This window comes from Lipotes vexillifer, unplaced genomic scaffold (genome assembly GCF_000442215.2).
Source record: "Lipotes vexillifer unplaced genomic scaffold, Lipotes_vexillifer_v1.1 scaffold743, whole genome shotgun sequence".
In the NCBI taxonomy this organism is placed as follows: Eukaryota; Metazoa; Chordata; class Mammalia; order Artiodactyla; family Lipotidae; genus Lipotes; species Lipotes vexillifer.
This window is the reverse complement of record NW_006779070.1, coordinates 585,019-610,721: the sequence shown is the minus strand read 5'-3', so window position 1 is coordinate 610,721 and position 25,703 is coordinate 585,019. Positions and strand designations below refer to the sequence as shown.

The following is a 25,703-nucleotide window of genomic DNA, read 5'->3' as shown; positions in this document are numbered from 1 at the left end:
GGTTATCTATTTTATATATAGTAGTGTGTACATGTCAATCCCAAACTCCCAGTTTATCCCTCCCGCCTGACCTTTCCCCTTTGGTTAACCATAAGTTTGATTTCTATGTCTGTGACTCTATTTCTGTTTTGTAAATAAGTTCATTTGTATCTTTTTTTAGATTCCACATGTAAGTGCTATCATATGGTATTTGTCTTTCTCTGTCTGACTTACTTCACTTAGTATGATAATCTCTAGGTCCATCCATGTTGCTGAAATGGCATCATTTCATTCTATCATGCTCTTTCATCTCACCGTCCAGCCTTTTCACATGCTATTCCTTCTGCTCTCCTCGGTCTCTCCTCACCTACCTATCTTTACCCAGCACAAATGTCACTTGTGAAAAGCCTCTCCTCACCTCACCCCACCCCAAATCTGGGCTCCATTTTTTATTTTACTTCTATTTTCCCCCACTTCACTCATCTGCTGGCATTTATCTCATTGTATTCTAGGTGTTTCTTACCTATTACCTCCACCCCAATTTCCTTGAACTCCCTTATCTTTATATCCCCAGTGTCTACCACAATTCTCCACAGAGTGAATGAATGAATGAATAAAGCAAGCTCTAAAAGATCAAAGCCCTTGCCCATCTTGAGTCCACAGCAGAGATAGAAATATCCAGAAATTTAGACCAAACCAGAATATCTTACTGGTTTCTGTGATTGACCGTATCCAGGCCTCTCCACAGAAGACTCCTAAATGAACCTAAATGGAAAAGTCCTGGGCTCTGCGGTGAGCCACAGGTCATGAGAGATTCCCCAGTGCTGGCACAGCAAGACTTGAAGGCTCATGATCTGTGCAGAAGGCCTGACCAGCATGGCATCGTGAGTCAGACTATTTGCTTTACACTGCAGTCTAAGCAGCTTCCTGGAACTGCTGTCATTGAAGGAATACACAGAAGCAACAAGCCCCCAGGTCTACATTCCTCTGGCTTCTGGGGGGACATCTCACTCCTGGGGATCACAAGACCCCCGAATTTTAGGTACCCTCTGAGAGACTCAAAGAGAGGCATGAACTTCCTGCATTTGTGTCCCATGTTTATCCTTTTCACGGCTTGCTGGCCAGTTCTGGAGCAAACTAAATAAAAGCAATCTTGATCTGAACCCAAGTCATTATTCTCACCATCCTTTGTGAGATGGGTAGTGAAAGGTTAGCATATTATATGTGGTTGTGAAAAAGCTAGGCCCTTCCTGGTGCCGTCTTTCCTGCATAAACCAAAATTCTTTTCTGCCTATTTGTTAATTCCTTCCTTCCTCTCCTCTTTCCATCCTTCTCAAACATTTAATGAGCACTCACTAGGTACCAAGCTCTGTGCCGGAGATAGAAGGATGAATAAGATACAGTGCTCTGCCTTCAAGGAATCCACAGAATTCTGGAAGAGATAGGAAAGTAAACAAATAGTCATAATACACTTGAATTAAGTGCCATAATGGAGGTGTCTATGAAGCCCTGGAAGTTCAAGGGAGTGGGCCGTGGGGTGCTAGTGGGTGTTTAGTAACCAGCTGGTGGGAGGAGACCTGATTTTTAGTGTTTGCTGGTTCCCGTGTGGCAGATACTTCCGTCACGGCTGATTTCAAGCTACTAGCCTGAACACAGAGTTGGGAAGGGATGTACACATTTGCCCCCCCCATCCCCCCCATCCCCCCCCCCTTTTTTTTTGGCTGTGCAGGGCTGCCTTCGGGATCTTAGTTCCCTGACCAGGGATCGAACCTGTGCCCCCTGCAGTGGAAGCGCAGAGTCCTAACCACTGGACCACCAGGGAAGTCCCCACAGCTGGCCTTTCTGATGCAGTAAGAGCCAGCTCCAGCATACCACCATGATTTCTGCCTTCTGAGATCCTGAGCAGAGAATTTATCCCTGCTGTGCCTGGGCTTCTGACCTACAGAACTTTGAGCTCACAAATGAGCTTTGTTTTAAGCTGCTAAGTGTGTGGTAGTTTGTTATGCAACCATAGAAAACTAAACAGAGCCTATTATACCCTTTTTACAGTTGTGAAAACTGAGGCTTAGAAACAGTAAACAATTTGACCAAGGCCATGAGCAGCTAGCAAGTGATGGAGCTGGGAGGCAAAATGAGGTGTGTCTGACTCCAAAGCCTGGAACCTTAGCTCCTATGTTCTCATGGAAAACAATGTCACATAACCACAAAAGGCCAGGGTCATGGCGGACCATATTACTTTGTTTATTTTTAGGGACCAGAAAATGTGCATTATTACTAAAAAATGAAATCCTGTGCCAGAAAATAAAGCAAATGTTCAATGTAGCTTTGGACTTGAAGTGGTACCCAAGTGGTTACCTTGATATTTATTTCAGAAGGCAATGCTATGGAATAAAAGAAATTTCATATGGGACTCTACTCATTAAATATTTGAGTTTGGCTAGAGTGTCCATTTCTGCTTTTCTCCTCCAGCCTGGCCAGATGTGCTCAGAAAATTTGGTTCTCCCTGAATATGTACATCTGTCAAAATTCCTGTCAATTTTAGCACTACTGCCAAGGGAGTGAACAAAGAGAGTTAGCGATTAACTTCAAAGAACTTTGTTGGAGAGGAATAAAGATATTTAGGGCCTATTTTGTCAACTAATTGCATTTGCATATTTATGGGATTTACTGATATAGCAGTAATTAAAAACTATTTAGTAGTCTTAAAGGACACATAACTCAGTTGCTGTTTGCATAATAAACACTTCCTTATTATGTTTGCATAATAAACACTCTCCCCCCTGCTTCTTCCAAAAAACTGGTCCAAGAGGTGTCATATCTTACTCAGAAATAATGGAAAAACGAAGTGCAAGGGCTCATGGGAATGTGGAGAGGGGACTTCTGAAATAAATATATTTCTAGGTACTCTCTTAATGTTAGGCCTGGCCTGAACTGCTCTCAGAGAATGGTAGATTCAAACTTCAGATTAATAAGTCTTTTGTTTCCCCAGGTGATATTTAAGAAGCCTGAATGCTTATCCCCTGACAATTCCATTTTCTTTACTTTAATACCCTGACCTGTTTGAAGGGTCTGAACAGGGTTCACCCTGCATTCATCCTTCCTAAAGAGATGTCTAAGGGGGATGAAATCTTTGACTAATGGATTGCAAACAATAATGTGAGTAAACAGTATTGAATTTAAGGAGTTGAGAAGAGATGGTTTTCATGGAAAATTAAAGGTTGAGCAAGGGACAGACAGCAAATGTAAAGGCACTGAGTATATAAACTAAACCTAGACAGGACAGTAAGGTTGGGAAAAGAAAGCTCTGAGCCATCTGGTGGTGCAGAGCAGGGCGATCAAGGGAAGATCAGGAAATATCTGTATATAAACTACTTTGAAGACAAGTCACTCACACAAACCTTTCTTGTCTTTGCAAAATTCATCAGCCAATAAAGAGCTGTAATGGGCAGGATCACCAGACTGTTGTTAAATTAGCTAATGAAGGTCGTAATGTACCTGTATTACACGTCATTAGCAGTGGCCTTCCAGTAACAGATGGGTGTATGAGACAGTGAGCCAGAAGGGAGGGCAAGGGTGTCCCAGGAGGTTTGACTTAGAGTCATGGCTTACTAACATGTGTGGCAAGAAGATAATGTTGATTACCATCTCAATTAAACCTTTGCATAAAGGCAAGCTTCTGTGTTCCCTGCCCGTAAAAAAAAATGGTCTGCTGCCTGCAGCTTGCCTTTCTCCTGTCCTAATTCATCTCATAGGTAGAAGCCAACAATTCAAAGCATTGATGGGAAGTGATGGGATTTTGATGGCCGGATCAGTCCTTCGTGATCTTACCTCTTGATGAAGCCCCATTTATTTTTCTACCCTATCTCAAGGGTATTTCTCAAACTTTCCATGACTTTGTATCCAATTTCCTCTACCAGGTTATATTTCTTTTTTTACTTTCTCTTCTGAAAAAGTAAAAGTATTTTCAAGTGCCCAGCAAAATTGGAAGCACAGGAAGTAGAAAGAACTCTCCACCCCCACCAGCCATGTGAGAGTTTGTTGCCAACATGATGACCCTTCACCTGTGATTACTTAGAGCATTACTCTTACAAACAAGGACATTATTTTACATAATCTCAATACAATCAAAATTAGGAATTCAACATTGCCATATCACTACCATCTAATCCACAGACCGCATTTGAGTTTCACCAGTTCTCTCCAAAATATTCTTATGACAGAAGGATCCACTGCAGAATCACACATTGCGCTGAGTTGTCATGCCTCTTTAATCTCCTTTTGTTTGATACAGTTTCTCAGTCTTTCTTTAACTTTCATATCCTTGACACTTTTGAAGATTACATGCCTGCTGTTTTGTAGAATGTCCCACAATACGGGGTTTCCTACTGGATAGATTCAAGTTATGAATTTTTGGCAGGATAATAACAGAAGGGCTGCTGCATCTTCTCAAATCTCGTGGTGCACAACTCCCATAACTGGTGATGCTAAGTTTCATCATTTGATAAAGGTGTTGTCTGCCAGACTTCTCCACTGAAAGATTTTTTTTAAATTAATTAATTAATTAATTTTTGGCTGCGTTGGGTCTTCTCTAGTTGCAGCGGGTGGGGGCTACTCTTTGTCGCGGTGCGCGGGCTTCTCATTGCGGTGGCTTCTCTTGTTGCGAAGCATGGGCTCTAGGCGCGCGGGCTTTAGTAATTGTGGCGTGCGGGCTCAGTAGTTGTGGCACACGAGCTTAGTTGCTCCACGGCATGTGGGATCTTCCTGGACCAGGGTTTGAACCTGTGTCCTCTGCCTTGGCAGGCGGATTCTTAACCACTGCGCCACCAGGGAAGTCCTGAAAGATTTTTTTAAATCTTTGTATTTAATAAGCATTTTGTGTTAATGTCCTGTTCCTCATCAAACTTTTGCCAACTAGTTTTTATCACCCATTGATGTTTCTTTTGTGAATTAATTATCACTATAAAGATTCCATTATTTCTTCTACATTTATTAGTTGGCAATTCTAATTTAAGGGAAAAGTTTTCTCTTCTTCCCATTCATCTCTTTATTTAAATCAGGATGGACTCATGGATTGTTATTCTACTTCATGAGTTGTAATTCTTTGTCATCATTATTGATTTTGATGCTTGAATCATCACAGATTTGGCCAGTGGGAGCCCCTTCAAGCTGACTCTGTCCTTTTATCCTGTCCCCATGATTCTTTCAGCACTTCATTACTTTGTGATACAAGGAGGCATTCTAGGCTCTTTTTCTTTCCCTGGCCCTGGCATCACGCATTTCTCCATTTCTTCCTTGTAGGTATGTATGCTATTTAGAGACCAAGATCTGGGTGTTAGGTGTACTCCTTTTTGTTGGGCTGTTCCTGCTCTCAGGCGCTCTAGTGGACAGAGATAGGAACATATGCATGTATGAACACATATACACACACGCTTACATTTGTATGTATTTCTATATTTAGCTACATGTATCGAAAACCAAGAGTTCACTCTGATACCTCCAAAACCAACTCAACACTACAGGGTTCATCCTAGTTTTCTCCCTTTCCATATTTGTAACTGCTTTCACCAACATCTATATTTTCCCGGTAGATGAAAATGAAAAAGAGAGCTTCATGGATTCTAAACAAAGGGACCAAATGATTAGGAGAACAGGGATCAGGTATATACCTCTCCTCCCTCAGTTTGTTCTGTGAAAACTTATCTCAAACCTGTTCCTCTACTATTCCATCTATAGTAAAAAGTGGGCAGATGTTGGAAATGGTATGAAATTTAATTTTTGTTTCTAGAGCATCTAGGGGTCTACCAATGCAAGATAGAGTTATGTGGAATGATGCATCTTTTTCCTTAATAATGAAAAGTGAATGGGGCTCAATCAAAAAGTGAAAAAAAAGCCCAGTTTTTATTGAGTGATGTTAAACTTTAGTAGTTTTCATCTTCAGTAAGCCTAGATGCATTCTCTCTTATGTAGTTACTTTCTGAATTGTGGGCAGTGAGAATTTAAGAAGCATTTCTATTTATCAAAAATCGATGTTTCTTTTAATGAAAGGGGCTTAGGAGAAACAAAAGATACTCTTCCCACTGTACTGTTAGCAGTTGCTCTTCATTTGACGATACCAGGTTTCCATTAGCTTAGTGTAATTCAAGAGTCCAATAATCATAGTCAAATGCTGAAGATGTTACTGCATAAGTCTGATTTAGATCAGCTATTTGGATCTCAATTATTAATGAAATTAGTGTCCTAAATGTCAGCAAGAGCACTGCCTTAGGTAAAGGCTGTAAAGGAAATCACATTAGTGTGGAATTTCCCCTCCTTAGGGGCTCCTCTTAGATTACATTATTCACTTAGCTATCTCCTGTCAGGGAAATTGAAATGTTGGCGGAGACCTGATCCTGGGGCAGAACCATAAGGAGAAGTTAAGAGGTATTGCAATGGCATCAAGTCCAAAACATTTGTGTGGTGCTGGTACTGCCTTTGGTCCTATTTAGTGTTTACAAAATAGTGCCAGCAAGGACAGCATAAACTGGCAAACAGAGAAGAACGGAATGGAAAGGAGGTCTTTTAGGAAAGATTGAGCGGCATTGCATCCAATAGGCAAGTCTGTGTTTCTCATCTTCTGGAAGTGCCTGGGGAACGCTGGCAAGTTCAATGGCCCCTCTGTGGCCCTTGGTCCTGGTGGCCGCCTCAGGTGAGTCCTTTAATGATATTACTAGGCTTTGAATATTAACGCCTAGAAGCTAGAGACATGGTTTTCTACGTTGTGCTGTATAACTCGTCACAAGTGTTTGTTTTTATTTACCATCTGTAAAATGTCAGCCCTGTGAAGCTACACGGAGACCAACAATTTGTTACGACTTTGCTCCTACAATTATAGATGTATATACACATAGGGTCACACAGTGGGGCTTTACACATGGCTGAAAATATGCTCTGAAATGTTATAATTGTCTGATAAATTTCTGCTTCCTTAGAAATCAAGCTTTCTTTACAACAATTGACATTGAGAGTTTGGGGTATTCGCTTTCAGACTTACTTTTATGTCTGAATAGTATATTTTTATTATCCAAAGTAGCCTTGGCTTTTAGTAGCCCAGAGAGAGTTCCTTGGATCCATCATAGCTACAGAAACCTGGATGTCATTGTGGTATTAGGGGCTTTACATCCAGCCGTACAAAGTCTGTGTAGGTGATGAGTGTTTCTCTAAAGACGAGCTCTATAAACTTGCATGTTTTGAGTGTACAATTCCCCTTAAAAATACTTTAGAAACTAATATGTATATATGTTTTCTTTCCCTAAATTTCTGAAACTAAAATTCCATAATGCCAGTATTAACTCTACTGAATTGAGCCATGTGAATAGGATACAATTGGTTCTTAGAAAATATACACAAATCAAAAATTTATGTTTATGTTGGTGTTTCCCAATACCCCATTTTCTTGAGGGCTCTCCTAGAGCTCATATCTGAATTTCCATGTTGTAAAATATAACTGAAAGTGGAATGAGTCAATTACGGAAATGAGGAAGGAATTTGGTAGCCAAGCAGCTGGCAATGATTTTTTTATTGGGTAGAGAAGAAAAATAGCCACTTATCATTAAAGTATAAAAATGCTGGGTGTTGAACTTAAAGGATAAAAGCATATCTTAATTATAAAAATGAAAACAGAGGGAATTTCATTAAATGTCAAATGGGTTTCTTAGCAGAAAATAATTGTGAACATTAAACTAAGTAAGATAAAATAGAAAAATGAAGGTTTGAAAACAGAAGAAATTCTTCTTCATGATTTCTCTTTCTAATGTTTTGCATTATGCTTGATTTTTGCTCTGTGGCAGAGAAAGTGTTTTAATAGTGTCTCATAATCAGCGCTTGACCATAAATCATACTGAGAAAATTTGTTGCAGAAAAATTCATGCTTTGGAATTTTTACTGGTTTAATATCAAGATGATTTGTAAACATTAAAGCCCTGAACCAACCACCAATTCACCACTGCACCCAGGAGACAGTGTGCTAGGGTAGGAGGCCTGGATTAGAACCATCTAGGTCCTGCCACTCTACTCACCAGCCACGTGACCTCGGGCAAGTCAATTAACCTCTTAGAGACTCTGTTTCCCTGTAAGTTAACTGTTTATTTTGTATATTCATGAAGACCGAATAAGATAGCATTATGAATTTGTAAGGTGCAATGCAAATGTAACATATCACTGACCTGAAAACACACAAATGGCAGTCCAGTGGCTAAGACTCCATGCTCCCAATGCAGGGGATCCAGGTTCGATCCCTGGTCAGGGAACAAATCTCCCAGGCAGCAACTAAGGGTTCACGTGATGCAACTCAAAGATCCCGAGTGCCGCAACTAAGCCCCAGCACAGCCAAATAAATAAATATTTTTAAAAACCCCACAAACACAGAAAATAACAATGCGCTGTTTCTGTCCAAAAATGTACAACATGCAACTCTTCCTTTTCAAGGGTTACTCACCTAGTATTCTCAGGGAGTCAGTTCAGGGTAGTGCCAGAGTAAGAGCTTGACCTTTGCATCCAGATCAGTCTTGTTTAAATTCCGGCCTCCTCACTTACAAGCTGTGTGATTTTGAGTGGTACTAACCTCACTAGGCCTAGAGTCCCTCACCTGTAAGTGACCCTTCACGGGCTGTAGAGTACCTATTCTTGTAGAAGTTAAATGAGATAATTCATGTAAAGGGCTCTTAGCCCAGTGCCTGGCACACAGCAAATTATTTAATCAGTATTAGATATTCAGTAGTACCATGACCCCAAACCTCTGTTTCCTTGTAACATCTCAGATATATGTATTGCTACCAACCAGGTTTCTTGGCCTTCCTTAATCAATAGAAATTGATAAGAGGCCAGACAAGAAGTTCAGGCAAGGCTCTATTGGGACCCCTACTATAGCAGGGAGGAGCAAAAACAAGTAACAGGTTCCCTTGCTCGCTCCCTGAGGTGGGACGAGCTGGTTCCTTAAATGGGTGAGGGTAGGGGTGTGTCCAGGGGTCCGGCCAGAGGGGAGGCTTAGGTGGTCTGCCCACCCCCTTGGTGGTGCTGGGTGCAGGGGCATGTGCAGTACCCTGTTTTTGCTCCCTGCTCTTCAGAAGTGGCAGTTGGGGTTTTTTGGTCTTTTTGTATCTTGTTGTCCATAATTTGCCCTAACTGCACATGCACGCAGTTATTTTTAGTCCCTTTTAGTTTCTTTGTATTTTGCTTCTTAAGGAGACATTTGTCCAGGTGTAAGCACTGCAGCAAAGTGTCCTAGGTCCCAGGTCCCAGCCTGTCTCAGTATCATTCTCGTATAATCCTAAAGGTGGTATACTCACTAAAGCAAAAAGAGCTCTTTTCATCAAAGTGCCCAGAACATTCTGAGATAGGTGTGTGTGTAACTCGTTGAAATAAGGAAAACAAAGGAATAATTCTATTGTATTCTTATCTTTTAAAAATATCTCTTCACCAAAAGTGCTTCACAGCTCAGTTCCTAAGGCATTCTACTTTCCAGAAATTTACAAGTGAATTATTTGAAGCTGATTATTAGCATTCAAGGAGGCAGAGCTAGTGAGGAATCTTTCCTGGGTCTGTTGATAGTTTCCATCAGTGTCTGTTGAAACATCACTGAACTGTGAGTCATTTAGTGCTTGTGTGAATGTCATATTAGCTTTCAAGGGGCATAATTTACTGCTAATTAATGGTCACTTAAATCCTTAATCTCTCTCCTCTAATTGATCTTTCTCCTCAGGCAAATTTGCACTCATAGTAGAAATGTAATTTATTATTTCTTCCCATTTTAAACAAAGAACTCTTACCCTCTGTAGTTCATTTAAGCATACTTCCCTTTGCTTCTGATTTTTCTCCAATCATTGCCTGCTTCTCTTTTGTTCCTATTTCCAGCTTCCAGAACATTCTCTTTTTACCCAAAGACTTTGACACATTCTAGAAAGTATGTGTTTATCCATAGGGGACCTATGGATTGTTTCCTAGAAAAGGTGTCAGAGGGGAATTTGACTCTCCATGAACAGAGGGTATAGGGAGCACACATTCACTTCTCAGAATTATGTCTTAACTCTGACTCAAGTGGTTTCCTGTATTGAAACATGCACATTTCAGTGGTTCCCCAACTGGGACTTGAATTGGGAGCTTCCAAGGGAGGTAAGAGTGAACTTGCCCAAAGCGAAGTTCTCAGGAAAAGCACGAGACCAGCTTTGCTTTGGGCTCCAGAAATCTCTCCCCACAGCGTCCGCCAGCAAGGAACAGTCTCAGGTAGAGAGATTCACAGCACATTTTTTGACAATCACAGTTCACAAAAACTAAAGATGATGCCTGATGCGAGCCACCCACCTTAGTCCCGCATGCCAGAATAGCTGTTGCCACTTCTGGCGTCTTATCGGTGAATAGTTAGGGAGTTAAAACGCTAATTAGATTCCCAGTTCAGATGGTAATGAAAGTGAATATTCCACTGCCCACAATGAGTCTGGAATTGCACCTCCAGCACTGTTGTTAGCATTTTGGTCACACTGACATTGATAAATATAGAAATTGCTGCCTGCGGCAGCAAGTGACACAGCATCATTCATAAAGAGATGGGTATGAACAGGATTGTCGCATGGGGAGAGGATATCTCATTTACAGTTTCCTGCTGGATCCCGCGTACCTTCAGCAGCTCATCAAAATAACCATCAAAACCGCTGAGAGCCGAGGTGAATTCACACGCAGGACACTACAGATAGATTTCACTCAGGCGCTGTTGGCAGGAGGTGTGCAATTTGCTTCAGTCCAGTGACTTAGCGAAGCTTTGAATCCCCCAGGGGCCGGCAAAGCTGGTGAACAAAATATCTTTTTGCAATTCTGAGAAAGCCCTCACAGATTTGTCACTTCCAATTGCTGGCGCTCATTTCTCTTGCTTGCTTTCCCCTGGCCTTCCCGGCCTCAACACCAATCAGGGCTCCTCCACAACTCAAGATTCCTGGGTCATAGGAAATGGTTGTTCCCTGGAACCACAGAGAATTTTCCCAAAATGAAGATCTCATTTTCTGACAAGTGCATTTTAAGGCAGAGTGAGAGGACAGATATATTTTTGAGGAGAAAAATATGAATTGGAATCTCACTAATCCCATTATTCAGAAATCCACACAAATCTTTGTGTTCAACTGGTTTGTCCGTGTTTCTGCTTGGGCTTTCTATGTGATTTTGAATTACGAACAGAAAATCAAAAGAAAAATCCAAAGAGGAAGTTAAATGTTGGCTAAGTGCATAGGAAGCTTTCTCCTATGTACCGGGAGGGGGTGATACAGGAAAAAATAAAGGTTGTTGTCTCCAATATGCAAGATTGTTGTAAAAATGGAACTGTAGGTGAAAGTTTGCATCCTCAGAGATGGGGTTGATTTATTTATCTTTACAATGAGATTTCTCCATTGGGCACTTAGACCATCAGCTTACTTTGCTATTATTTTTTGCTTTTTAATTGAAGTATAGTTCATTTACAATGTTTCAGGTGTACAGCAAAGTGATTCAGTTATAGACACACACACACACACACACACACACACGTATTTTTTTTCAGGTTCTTTTTTATTGTAGGTTATTATAAGATATTGAATATGGTTCCCTGTGCTATGCAGTAGGTCCTTGTTGTTTATTTTATATACAGTAGTGTGTATCTGTTAATCCCAAATTCCTAATTTATCCCTTCCCCCTCTCTCCAGTTTGGTAACCATAAGTTTATTTTCTATGTCATCAGCTTACTTTAAACAAGTGTCTGCCAATAAGCCCGCTAGTCGGCTGTGAACTTAAGCAGTTCGGATGAGCTGAAAACTATATCCTGCTAGGAGCCACTGAGTCCTGAGCAGTCTGAAGTGTCCTAAAGATGCTAAGTTCCTTTTATTTTCACAAACGATGAAAACGATGATAGTTTTCTTTTTCAGGAATCCTGGCCATAGATACTCCTCATCCCAGGAGTTCTGCTCTGCATCATCTCACCAAGCAGCTATCACAAAAATATCGCAAGGAAGTGAGGCCAGTTCACAACTGGACCCAGGCCACCACAGTATACCTGGATGTGTTTGTCCGTGCTGTGTTGGATGTGGTAAGGACCATCTTACCATCTCCTAGTCCCATCATTCTTTTGTAAAACTACCTGCTGTTTACTCAGGGGTCTAGAAGTTTTATTCTTGAGACTCTCGTTGAGCTGATAGAGAAGTTGTGCTAGGCTCAGCAGTGAGCCTGGGGTAAATATTTATTAGGCAAATCACGCTTTCTAGCCCCCGACTTAACATTGTGAGGGCAGATATAGAAATAGGAATTTCTATATCTAGAAAATATTCCTAGAAATAGGAATTTCACAGAAATGAGATGTTTTAAGAATTGTGGTCATAGGTCACAGAACATATTTTATGAGCATTGCTGAAACCAAACATGGTAATAGGTATCATTTTCTCTGGTTCACATTTCTTAGTGATAGTAGCAGGTTTATGAAACAAGTTCTGCAACTTACTGCCTGAAATTTTAAAAGGGGGAAAAAAGTGCCTTGCTATCCTGAGTTTTTAAGGGAATTTATACCTAAGGTATTTGCTAAGGGTAGTGGGAAGATTTGTTTATTAAAGCGCATCTTTCCTACTATGTTTGAAAAATGGGTTGTTGTGGGTATTAAATGAGAAAGTGCATGTAAAGCAGTTAGCAGAGGTCTTAGGAAGCCCTCAGTGATGGCCCGTATAATTATCTCTGCTTCTTCTTTCTCCTTTTTCTTAATTACAAAGTCTTCAGTATCAATAGATCCCAAATTTCTTTTGATTTCTTTTAAAAGCAGACTTTACTGAGCTTGTTTGTTAAAGTAGTTTAATAATTGTTTTTCAATTTACTTCTCAAAACTTTTTTTCCAATTGAGGTATAATATACAGATATTGAAATGCACAGTATGAGTTTTGATAATTGCATGCACCCACATAATCCATATCCCTATCAATACGTCAAACATTTCCATCACCCCAGAAAGATCCCCCATTTCCTTCCCAGTCAATCATCATCCCCTCCATCCGCAAGGACAACCACTGTTCTGATTTCTTTCATCATAGATTGTTTTTGCCAGTTCTAGAACTTCTTAAGAATGAAAATTTACTGTATGTACCCTACTGTGCCTGGATTTTTCACTCAGCATAATGTTTTTGAGCTCCATTCATGTTGTTGTGCATATCAGTAGTTTTTCTTTTTTATCAATAAGTAGTATTTGGTTATGGCTATACCATGATTTGTTTATCCATTCTCCTGCTGATAGGCATATGGGTTGTTTCCAGTTTTAGTGTATTATGAATAAAGCTGCTGTGAACATTTCTGTACAAGTATTTTGGTGTATATATGTTTTTATTTCACTTCAGTAAAACCTAGAAGTGGAATAACTGCCACTTCTCATAGAATAGATGTACATTTAATGAGAAACTGCCAGACTGATTTACAAAGTACAAAGTACTGATTGTACACTGTATACTCCCGCCCATCAGCTTTGAGAGTTCCCATTTCCCCACATCTTCACCAACATTAGGTGTTATCAGTCTTTTTAATTTTAGCCATTCTGGTAAGTGTGTAGGGATATTTCACTGTGGTTTTTCTTTATACTTCCCATGGCTAATAATTAGGGGCTCTTTTTTTATGTGTTTATTGGCCACTTATATATCTTTCTTTGTGAAGTAGCCATTTAAGTCTTTTCCTATTTTTTATTGTGTTGGTTGTATTTTTATTATAGATTAATAGGGATTGCTTATATATTCTGGACACAAGTCCTTTGTCATCTATGTATTGCAAATGTTTATTCTCAGTCTGTGGCTTGCCTACTCATTTTCCTAATGGGTCTTATGATGGACATAAATTTTTAAATTTAATGAAGTCCGTTTTTTACCAGTTCTTTATTTATGGTTAGTGCTTTCTGGGTACTGTCTAAGAAATCTTTGCTACTACAAGTTTACCAAAATAGTTTCCTATATTTTATTTCAGAAGATTTATAGTTTTTAGCTTCTTAGATTTAGTTCTGTGATCTTGAGAATTAATTTTTATAATGGTGTGAGGCATAGTTCAAAGTTTTTTGCTGTTGTTTTGTGTTTTGTTTTGTTTTTGTTTTTGCATTTAGAAGGATTTGTTCCATCACCACTTTTTGAAAAGTCTTCCCTTTCCCCGTTGAATTGCTTTGATGTCTTGGCTGAAAATTAAGTTAACTTATAAGTGTCAGACTATCTGATATCTTGAAATCAGATAGTGTAAGTCCTTGAACTTTGTTCTTCATTTTTAAGATAGTTTGGCTTTTTGAACCTTTGTACTTCTACATAAGTTTTATATTCGGTTTGTCACACTTCATTAAAAAAAAAAAAAAACCTGCTGGGAGTTTGCTTGGAATGGTGTAAGACCCACAGAGAAATTTAGGGGAGAATTGACGTTTACCAATACTGAGTTTTCCAGTCTTTGAATATGGTATGTCTCTCCATTTATTTGGGTCTTCAGCAGTGTTTTATAATTTTAAATGTAGGAGTTTTATACATATTTCCATTAAAGTTATCCCAAAGTATTTTTGATGTGGCTATAAATATTACTTAAAATTTTAAATGTTCTAGTTATTTGTTGTCATTATAGAGAAATAGGATTCATTTTGTATGTTGACTTTGTGTCCTGTGACCTTGCAAAATTCACTTACTAATTCTAGTAGTTTTTCAGATTAATATTTTCTACATACACAATCATTTCATCTGCAAATAGTTTTACTTCTTTCTTTTTTAATCTGTGTGCCCTTTATTCTTCTTGTCTTATTGCATTGCCTAAGACCTCTACTACAGTGTTAATGGAAGTGGTGAGAGCAGACATTTTTATTTGTTTCCATTCTTACAGAAAAATCTTTCACCATTAAGTGTGATTTTAACTATAGATTTTTCATAGATGATCTTTATCAGGTTGAAAAAGTCCCCTCCTATTTTCTATGTGCTGAGAGATATTTTAAAAATCATGAATGACACTAAATTACATCAAATTTTTTCTCAATCAACTTGAATGATCATATGATTTTTCTGTTTTATGCAGTTAATATGGTAAATTATTTTTGATTGATTTTCAAATGTTAAACCACCCGTGCATTCCTAGAATAAACCCAACTTGATCTTGATATATTATCCTTTTTATACATTTCTGGATTTGAATTCCTACTTATTGTAGGTTGCATCTGTGTTAATGAGGAGTATTGGGCTATAGTTTTATTTCTTGTAATGTATTTGTCTGGTTTTGGCGTCAGGGTTATGCTGGCTTTATAAAACTAGTTGAAAAGTGTTCCCTCCTCAATTTCCTGAAGGAATTGTGTAACATGGATAATTTCCTTCCCTAATGTTTGATAAAATTCACCAGTAAAACTACCTGGGACTGGAGTTTTCTTTGTGGGAAGGTATTTACAAATAAATTCAATTTCATTAACATATATAGGAATACTCAAATTTTCTATTTCTTCTTGTGTCCGTTTTGGTAATTTGTATTTTTCAATGAATTTGTCTATTTCATCAAAGTTGCAAATTTATTTGTTCATAATATTCTCTTTTAATTCTTTTAATGTCCAAAGGATCTCCAGTGATACTGCCTCTTTCATTCCACATATTGGTAATTTGTGTTTTCTCTATTTTCCCTTGACCAATATGGCCAAATGTTTATCAATTTAATTTATTTCTTTAAAGAACCAAATATTGGTTTTGAATTTTCCTTATTGTTTTCTATTTCACTGATATCTACTCTTATCTTTATTTCCTTTCTTCTACTTACTGTGTACTTAATTTGTTCTTCTTTATCTTGTTTCTTAAAGTGGAAAGTTATATCATTGATTTTAAGCCTTTTTTCTTTTATAATTTTAGCATTTAAAGTTATAAGTGTTCCCCCAAGCACTAATTTAACTGTATCCTATGAAATTTTGATGCATTTTAAAATTTGAGGTATAAATTATATAGACTGAAGCTCATCATTTTTTTAAGATTTATTTATTATTTATTTTATTTATTTTTGGCTGCATCAGGTCTTAGTTGTGGCATGCGGGATCTTCATGGAAGCATGCAGGATTTTTGTTGCAGTGTGTGGGCTTCTCTCTAGTTGTGGTATGTGGGTTTTTTCTTCCCTAGTAGTGGTGCGTGGGCTCCAGGGCTCCTGGGCTCTGTAGCTGTGGTGCACAGTCTTAGTTACCCCGCGGCATGTGGGATTTTAGTTCCCTGACCAGGGACCAAACCTGCATCCCCTGCATTGTAAGGGGGATTCTTTACCCCTGTACCACCAGGGAAGTCCCTGAAACTCATCTGTTTTAAGCCAGTCCCTTCCCCCTAGCCCCAGTCTCTGGCAACCACAGATTTTCTTTTTTCTCCCTATAATTTTACCTTTCTAGAATGTCATATAAACGGAATCATATTGTATTTTATTCTTTGTTTTTGGCTTCTTTCACTTAGAATAATACCTTTGAGAGCTATCAGTGTTGTGTTGTTGCATATATTAGTAGTAGTATTCTATTGTACAAATGTACTGCAATTTGTTTACTTATTTACCAGTTGTTGGACATGTGATGTGGGTTGTTTCCAAATTGGAGCAATTATGAATAAAGTCACTATAAACATTTGCATACGTTTTCAATTCTGTTGGATAAATACTTAGGTGTGGGATTGCTGTGTTGTATAAGTCTATGTTTAACTTTATAAGAAACTGCCAAATTGTTTTCCAAAGTGGCTGTGTTATTTTGCATTCCACCTGCAATATCTGAGAGTTTCAGTTCCTCCACATGATTGTCAGCACTTGATATTGTCAGTCTCTATAAATTTTAACCATTCTAGTAGATTTGTCACCACAAAGTAGATTTGTGACATCTCGATGTGGTTTTAAACTTTCATTTCACTAAAAACTAATGATGTTGAACAACTTTCCATGAGCTTACTTGTCAACTGTATATCTTTTAAAATAGAGTATTCGCTCAAATCTTTTACTTTTTAAAAAATAGGGTTTTTTATTACCTTATTATTGAGTTGCAGAAGTTCTTTATATAGTTTTGGTCTATTTTTGGATTCTATTCTGTCCAACTAATCAATATATTTCTCCTTACACCAATACACTATGTCAATTACTGTGCATTACAGAAGTCTTGAAATCAGATAGTGTGAGTCTTCCAACCTTATTCTTCTGTTTTAAAATTGTTTTGACTCTTCTAGGCACTTTGCATTTCCATATAAACTTAAGAAAATTCATCAACTTCTATTTTAAAAACTACCAGATTTTTATTGAGATGGCATTAAATCTATAGATCAATTTAAGGAGAATCAACATCTTAGCAATAAACTTTCAATCCATGACAACAGTGTATCTCTCCATTTGTTTAGTTCTTCAATTTCTTTGCATAATGTTTAGTGCTTTTCAGTGTTCTATACATATCTGGTTAAATTTATCCCTTGTGGCCTCTCCCGTTGCGGAGCACAGGCTCCGGACGCGCAGGTTCAGCGGCCATAGCTCACGGGCCCAGCCGCTCCGCGGCATGTGCGATCTTCCCGGACTGGGGCACAAACTCGTGTCCCCTGCATCAGCAGGCGGACTCTCAACCACTGCGCCACCAGGGAAGCCCTATAAATGATATTTTTTGATAAGAAAGAGAATTAAAATTTTAATAATATAAATGTATTTTAATTTTGGGTCTCTGTTACTTGCTAACATACAAAAATATAACTGATTTGTATATATTGGCCTTGATCCTGTGACCCTGCCATCTAATTAATATTTGAGTCTTTTTTGTAGATTCTTTCAAATTTTCTCTGTAGCAGATCATGTTGTCTGTGAATAATGAAAACTGTATGTCTTTCTCTCCAATCTTTATAGCTTTTCTTTCCTTTTATTGCCTACTGCCCTGACTCGAACCTCTAGTGCAATGTTGAATAGAAGGATGCACTGTTTTATAAATGTAAATTCAATAAATGTGTTTATAGTATTGTTAAAATCTCCTATAACAATTTTTTTTGTCCAGTTGTTCTATTAATTTCGTAGAGAGGGGTATAACAATCCCCAATTATAATTGTGGTTTGTCTATTTCTCTGCCCTGTTATTAGATGCATACACATTTAAGATCATATGTCTTCTTAACAAACAGAACCTTTTACCATTATAAAATACCCTTCTTTATCTCTGGTAATATTCTTTTTCTTGAAGTTTTTTTCTTGCTTACTTTTTGCATGGTATGTATTTTGCCATCCTTTTATTTTCAATTTCTGTGGTACTCAAAGTCATCTCTTAGACAGAGCATGTAGTTTGGTCTTTCATTTTGTTAAACTTTTTATTTTGAAATAACTATAAATTTACAGGAAGTTGCTAATAAATTTATAGGGAGGTTCTGTGCACCCTTCACCCAATGCCCCCCAATGTTAACATCTTGCATAAATACAGTACAGTATCAATACTAGAAAATGGACTTTGGTGCTTATTCAGATTTCTCCAGTTTTACATATACTCATTTGCATGTGTGTGTATGTTTCTCTATAATTTTATCATATGTGTAGCTTTGTGTAACCACCACTACCACCATATCAAGCTACACAATCATCATCACAGGGCTCCCTGGTACTGTTCCTTTATAGCCGCAATCTTTTCTCCCCTCTAACCCTTAGCCCCTGGCAACCAATAAATCCCTTCTCTATCTTTATAATTGTGTTATCTCAAGAATATTATATAAATGGAATCATGTAGTATCTTACCTTTGAGGTTGGCTTCTTTCATTCAGTGTAATTCCCTTCAGGTTCACCCAAGTTGTTGTGTGCATCAACAGTTCACTCTTTTTTGTTGCTGAGTAGTGTTCCAGGGTATTGCTATTTTAACCTGACAATCTATGCATTTTAATGGAAATGTTTTGTCCATTTACCAATACCATCTTGCTATTTGTTTTCTAGCTGTCTCATCTCTGTTTTCTGTTTTCTGCTCCTCTTATCCTGCCTTATTTTGGATAAATTAAATATTCTTTAATATTTGATTTTAGTTCCTCTGAAATCAAATTAGCGTTTTTTGCAATCCCTCTGTGTATTAGTTTTAGATGTTATTTTAGGGATTTCCATACCCATCATTAACTTAATACAATGTACTTAGAATTAATGTTATTACACTTCATATAAAATGTACAAATCTTACAACAGTAAAATTCTATTTACCTGTTCCCCTTACATTTACATATATAATATGCCCTACAATACAGTGTTATTATTTTAATGTACTTTAAAAAAATAATGCAATAATTTCTCTTTAATTTAGTTTAATGGACGTGTTTCTCTATGTTAATATCTTAGTGCTGCACTATGAATCATAGACTCTGATTTTTTGACTGAGACTCAGGTATTGAAATTGATGAAAAATACTTTAAAACTGAAAGTATAAATTTTCTGTTATAACATGGTTTAAATTATTTTTTATCTAATCAAGTTATTTTAGCATAATTTTCCTTGAGCTTAGATAAACCCCTACTCATTATTTCTTCATAAGCAGGTACATTTATTTATTTATTTTTAACATCTTTATTGGAGTATAATTGCTTTACAATGGTGTGTTAGTTTCTTCTGTATAACAAAGTGAATCAGCTATACATGTACATACATCCCCATATCTCCTCCCTCTTGCATCTCCCTCCCACCCTACCTATCGTACACGTACGTATACATGTACGTATCGTGCTTTGTGTCTAGGTGGACACAAAGCACGGAGCTGATCTCCCTGTGCTATGCGGCCATAAGTAGGTACATTTAAATAAAACACAAAAAATCCTCCTTTTAGCACACAATTTCACTTTTCTCAGCTTTATTTTCCCACTCACACTAGTAAAAGTACTATATCTAAGATCCTAGAAAATACTGTTTAATTAAATGCCAGAAAACGCCCACCTTTACTCTCCAAAAGACCTAGTCTTACACAAAGCCCCAGTAGAAAACTCCTTTAAATCTCTTTTCTATTTGGATGTTGAACTAGAATTTTGGAGACAATTTTCTGGGGCAGCATCTTCACTTACTTAAGAGATATTAGTCCTTGCTATTTAGTTGTCAGTGGGTTATTATGTCTATATTGTTTATCGGACATTGTCCAGTGGGAAAAACAGGATTTGAATAAAGACACGATATGAACCATGTTATATGAAAGTCCAGGGAAGAGACAGAATCGGCCTTGAGTTAAGAGCTGAAGACAGGTTTCCAGGTCTCTCCTCATTCTTCTACTTTCTGACTTCATATTGGTGAAGGTGAAGTAGAATTGCTCAGGCTTTTCCTTTAGAGGCTTATTTGGAGATAAAGAAAAGGAGTGAAGTCTTTATATTACTAATTCCCTTGGAACAACTGTATCAAATTGAAAGTTTTAATCTAACTCTTTCTTCCTACCCCAATAAAAGAAAATAAAATTATATCCCTTATGGTGGGTAAGGAGAACACCATTATTTTTTCAAAGATATGCTTTTCTCCACTGTTGTGAAATATACTAATTTTTTACAAGAATATGTTAGACATATGTTATTGGATATGGAAAACTTGCCTTCAGAAATCTGGAAAAATCTTATATTCCATCCCTCTAATTTTATCCCTATCTACTGTCTTAACTTTACCTTCTACATGTATTCAATGCTACAATGAACCTGAACTTGTTTCCTGCCTACATGCTGTTAATTCTGCTATTTCCTCCACGGAATGTGTTTTCCTCTTCGTTTGCCATCTATCAAATAAAAAAATCTATCTAGTCCTCAAATCTCAGCTCCTAAGAGAAATTTTCCTCAATTCTCCAAACTGATAGCAATGTCTCCCTCTTTTGAATCCAACGAAGTATGTATATTTCTTAATGCACATAGTTAACTGTTAAAATGTCACATACACTAATAGCTACTTGAGGGAAGGATTTTCTAACTCATGGTCCTATTTCCCACAGTATGCAGCATAGTATATCTTACTTCAAAGCTACTGGGTAGATATTTGTCTAACCAATTAATTAAGGTATGTGAGCACAATTCTAGGGTTGTCTTTATGAATGACTTAGTCTAATATACTTTGCAAATGTCTCTATTACATTCAGGTGGGCTGCTCCTAAAGTTCATTCCAGAGGCAGGGCTGGTTTGAAGGACTTGATAAAAATCACTCACAAATTCTGCTCAGAAAAGGACACTCCCAATGTGAATAGATAACTTGTTGGATGCATCTACCAGCAGCTGAACTGCTGGCAACTTTTGTTTGGAGTGAAGAGCTTTCAGCCCAGCTTTCATCAGTGCACCTCCCTTCCGTTATGTTTTGCCTCCTGTTTTGTTTACATGAAAGACTACAGTCTTGTCTTAGAATTTCTGGGTATTATGTGTACCTTAGGGAAATCTGATTATAGAGATAATCTACTAACAGGGAAGGGTTTCCATTTGTTTCTATTGAGTTTTGTCAATTCTGAATCCAAGATTCCTTTGTATTCCAGTCCATTGACTAGAGACTCCCAGCCAGACGTTGAGGCATCTGTTTCTATAGTCTTTGGAACTGGGAAAGATAAATAAGAATGTGCAGGAATTATCTGTATATTTGCTAACCACCAATTTAGATCTAAATAGACTCCCTCTGTTAGGAAGGCTAATGAATTCCAATTCTCTGAAACATCCTTTGCTTTTAACAAACAAGATGGAAGGCATCTAAAGAAAAAAATAAAAGAAAGAGATGCACAGAGGGAAAAGCTGTGAATAATGCCACCAGAGAACCAATTATGTTCACCAGCTGGCATTGAGAAACTTGTTTCCCTTGACAAAAAAAAGACGTCAGTTTTAGCCTCAAACTTCTTTTTGACATTGTGTTCTTTAGGGCTGAATGACAAATCTTCCCAGACACCCCCATAAGATATTAGGAAAAAAATTCTTAACACTATTGTTACGTGTAACATGACAAAGGGCTTGGCAGGAAGAGAAAAACAAGCGAAGGCATCAACATGGCAGTTAATAAGAACCAACTAGATAAAATGACAGTGAAAATGAAACTCCAATACATAGAGACCTTCCTCTCTTGCCACGACTGAGTCAACGAGTCATATTCACAACTTGGCATGACAGTGATAAAGGAACTGGTTGGGACATTTCATGGATGTAAAAGTATATTTGTTAGAGTAGCTAAATATTGAAAGAGTAGCTAAAAGCTATATTTCTCAGTAATAGAAACAACATTTTGGACTTTTTCCATTGTTAAGGGGGGACCCTCTTTGATTGCAGCTAAGCCTAGAACTGTGCCTTTTGTGTGTTAGTGGGTGAGATATGATCTATTTCAGGCTCTCTCAGCAAGTAAAACTTGAAAGAAAGTGGTGTCACCCAATCTTGGGCTCTCAGTAGAGGTCTTTTTTTAACTGCCCTGAGCCCCTCAGAGCCTCTCTTGGCTGGGAGTCCTCTCTGTACCTCCTCCAAGCTGTTTCTTGGGGAAATACTTGTGAATTCAGTGTTTTCATTTTGTACAGTCAGTCCTCCATATCTGTTTTGTATTTGCAGATTGAACCAACTGTGCCTTGAAGATATATTTTAAAAAAAATTCCAGAGACTTCCCTGGTGGCGCAGTGGTTAAGAATCAGCTTGCCAATGCAGGGGACAAGGGTTCGATCCCTGGTCCAGGAAGATCCCACATGCTGCGGAGCAACTAAGCCCGTGTGCCGCAACTACTGGGCCCATGTGCCACAGTTACTGAAGCCCACGTGCCTAGAGCCCACGGTCCACAACAAGAGAAGCCACCGCAATGAGAAGCCCGCGCACCACAACAAAGAGTAGCCCCTGCTCTCTGCAACTAGAGAAAGCCTGCACGCAGCAACAAAGACCCAAGGCAACCAAAAATAAATAAATAAAATAAATAAATTTATTTTTAAAAATTCCAGAAAGTTCCAAAAAGCAAAACTTGAATTTGCCATGCATCAACAACTATTTACGTAACATTTCATTGTATTGGGCATTATGAGTAATCTAGAGATGATTTAAAGTATACTGGAGGATGTAAGCATCTATAGATTTTGGTATCTGAGGGGGTTCTGGAGCCAATCCCGCATGGATACTGAGGGACAACTGTATACCATTTTAAAACCTGCCTTTCTGAAGTATCTATTTGAAGTTCATAAAAATCTGCAGAGCAAGTTCACTCCGACTAACCTTTGCTGAACCACTGAAGTGGAGTCCCTCTGTATCTGTGCACAATCCCTTTTTTCTCAAGGTACCTAGAAATGTTTATTCAATAGCAACTTGCTTTTTTGATTGCAAAACGGGGGAACTTTTAAAAGTTTATTGTTTCTCTTTCAAATGATGCCATCCTGTGTACACCTGTATAGTCTGAGCACTACACAATTCCAGGTGCACCCCCTACAAGAAGTAAATATCAATGGCTCCTCCCTACCCCCCACCCAACCTGGACTGAAGAGAGTGGTAGTCTTGACCCTATGCACAAAGATTATATATATATATATATATATATATATATATATATATATTTATTTTTATTATTATTTTTTTTTTTTGCGGTACGCGGGCCTCTCACCGTTGTGGCCTCTCCCGTTGCAGAGCACAGGCTCCGGACGCACAGGCTCAGCGGCCATGGCTCACGGGCCCAGCCACTCTGTGGCATGTGGGATCTTCCCGGACCGGGGCACGAACCTGTGTCCCCTGCATCAGCAGGCGGACTCTCAACCACTGCGCCACCAGGGAAGCCCCAAGATTATATGTTTTTGATGTGATTGGATAACTGACTGGATAATTAATTTAATATACTTTGTTCTGGGGAGGAAAATGGAGCTGTTATTTGCTTTCATGCCATAACTCCCCAACTCTATTATTTTACTGAAATTGGTATTACACTTAATATTACAGAAATACAAATGTTATTTAAATGACTCCTTAGCTTTGAATCAAAATCAGTAAGGAAGTGTTTTACACATTTTATTTCACATGTTTTCATCTTGGATTTTCCATGCCTCTTATTCTCTTTGAAGTATACAGTTGGAAAGGAATGGTTTCATCAGTAGTTTGTACCAGCCTTCTTACTTATACATTCCCTGAAACATCTTCAAAAATGGTTTCCTGGGACTTCCCTGGTGGTCCAATGGTTAAGCCTCCATGCTTCCACTACTGGGGGCACGGGTTCGATCCCCAGTCAGGGGAATAAAATCCCGCATGCTTCACGGTGTGGCCCAAAAATAATGATTTTCTTTTTCTTTATTAATACATTTTTTAAATGGCAGTTCTATTGAGATCTAACACAACCACAAACCTCATCCATTTAAAGTATATAATTCAGTGGTTGCAGTATATTCACAGAGCTGTGCAACCATCTCCACTATCTAATTTCAGAGCATTTCATCACTTCCAAAGATTTCATACCATTAGCAGCTGCATCCTGCACCCCACCCCCACTGGCCCTAGGCAAACACTAATCTACTTTTTTTTTTAAGTTTTCTTTTGATGTGGACCATTTTTTAAAAAGTCTTCATTGAATTTGTCACAATACTGCTTCTGTTCTATGTTGTTTTTTTTTTTTTTATTTTTGGCTGCAAGGCTTGTGGGATCTTAGCTCCCCAACCAGGGATCAGACCTTCACTCCCTGCATTGGAAGGTGAAGTCTTAACCACTGGACTGCCAGGGAAGTCCCACTAATCTACTTTTTATCTCTATAGATTTGCCTATTCCATACATTTCATATAAATGGTATCATACAATAAATGGCCTCTTGTGATTGAATTCTTTCATTTAGCATAATGTCTTCAAGTTTCATCCATGTTGTAGCATGTATGAACTTGCTACTTTTTAGTGCTGAAAAATATTCTATTGAATGGATATGTACCACATTTTGTTTATCCATTCATCAGTTGATGGACATTGGGTTATTTCTACTTTTTCGCTGCTATGAACAGTCCTGTACAAGTTTGCTTTTTTTCCTGTACACACTGTGTGTGTGTGTGTGTGTGTGTGTGTGTGTGTGTGTGTGTGTGTGTGTGTGTATACTTCTGTTTTCAAGAGTCTTGGTTATTCACTTAGGAGTGCAGTTGCTAGGTCTTATGGTAACTCTATGTTTAACATTCTGAGGAACTACCATACTGTTTTACAAAGTGGCTGCACCATTTTATAATCCCACTAGCAATGTAGGGGGGCTCTAATTTTTCTGCGTTATCCTGACACTTATTTTCTGTCTTTTTAATTTTATCCGTCCTATTGGGGTGAAGTGGAATCTCATTGTGGTTTTGATTTGCATTTTCCCTAATAACTAATGATGTCGAGCATCTTTTCAAGTGTTAATTGGCCACATTTATATATCTCCCTTGGAGAAATATCTGTTCAAGTCCTTTGCTTATTTTAAAATTATTAATTTTGCTTGTGGTAAACTACACATAATATAAAATTTCCATCTTAACCTTTTTTAAGTGTACAGTTCAATGGCATTAGGTACATGCTCATTGTTGTACAAATATCACCACTGTCCATCTCCAGAACTCTTGATCTTCCAAAACTGAAACCCTGCACCCATTAAACACCAGTTCCACATTTCCCATTCCCCAGCCCCTGGCAACCATCATTCTACTTTCTGTCTCTATGAATTTGACTAGTCTAGATACTTAGACTGTATATAGTGGAATTATAAAATATTTGCTTTTTTTTGGGCGGGGGGGTGGGGTACGCGGGCCTCTCCCTATTGTGGCGTCTCCCGTTGCAGAGCACAGGCTCCGGACACGCAGGCTCAGCGGCCACAGCTCACGGGCCC

At 38.2% G+C, this 25,703-nt stretch overlaps 1 protein-coding gene and 1 non-coding gene across 2 annotated transcripts in view; one reads left to right on the top strand and one right to left on the bottom strand.

The window, feature by feature from the left end:
* Positions 1-1,728: 1,728 nt before the first annotated feature.
* TRNAG-UCC (transfer RNA glycine (anticodon UCC)) lies at positions 1,729-1,801 on the bottom strand. The gene has a single exon. It is a non-coding gene; the product is annotated as a tRNA-Gly (tRNA).
* A 1,667-nt stretch (positions 1,802-3,468) lies between these two features.
* Positions 3,469-25,703, top strand: part of HTR3B (5-hydroxytryptamine receptor 3B) — a 39,088-nt gene continuing 16,853 nt past the window's right edge. Inside the window, exons 1-3 of the mRNA XM_007452222.1 lie at positions 3,469-3,506; positions 6,600-6,664; positions 11,898-12,058. Of these exons, the coding sequence (XP_007452284.1) occupies positions 3,469-3,506; positions 6,600-6,664; positions 11,898-12,058 (264 nt within the window). The remainder of the gene's footprint in view (positions 3,507-6,599; positions 6,665-11,897; positions 12,059-25,703) is intronic.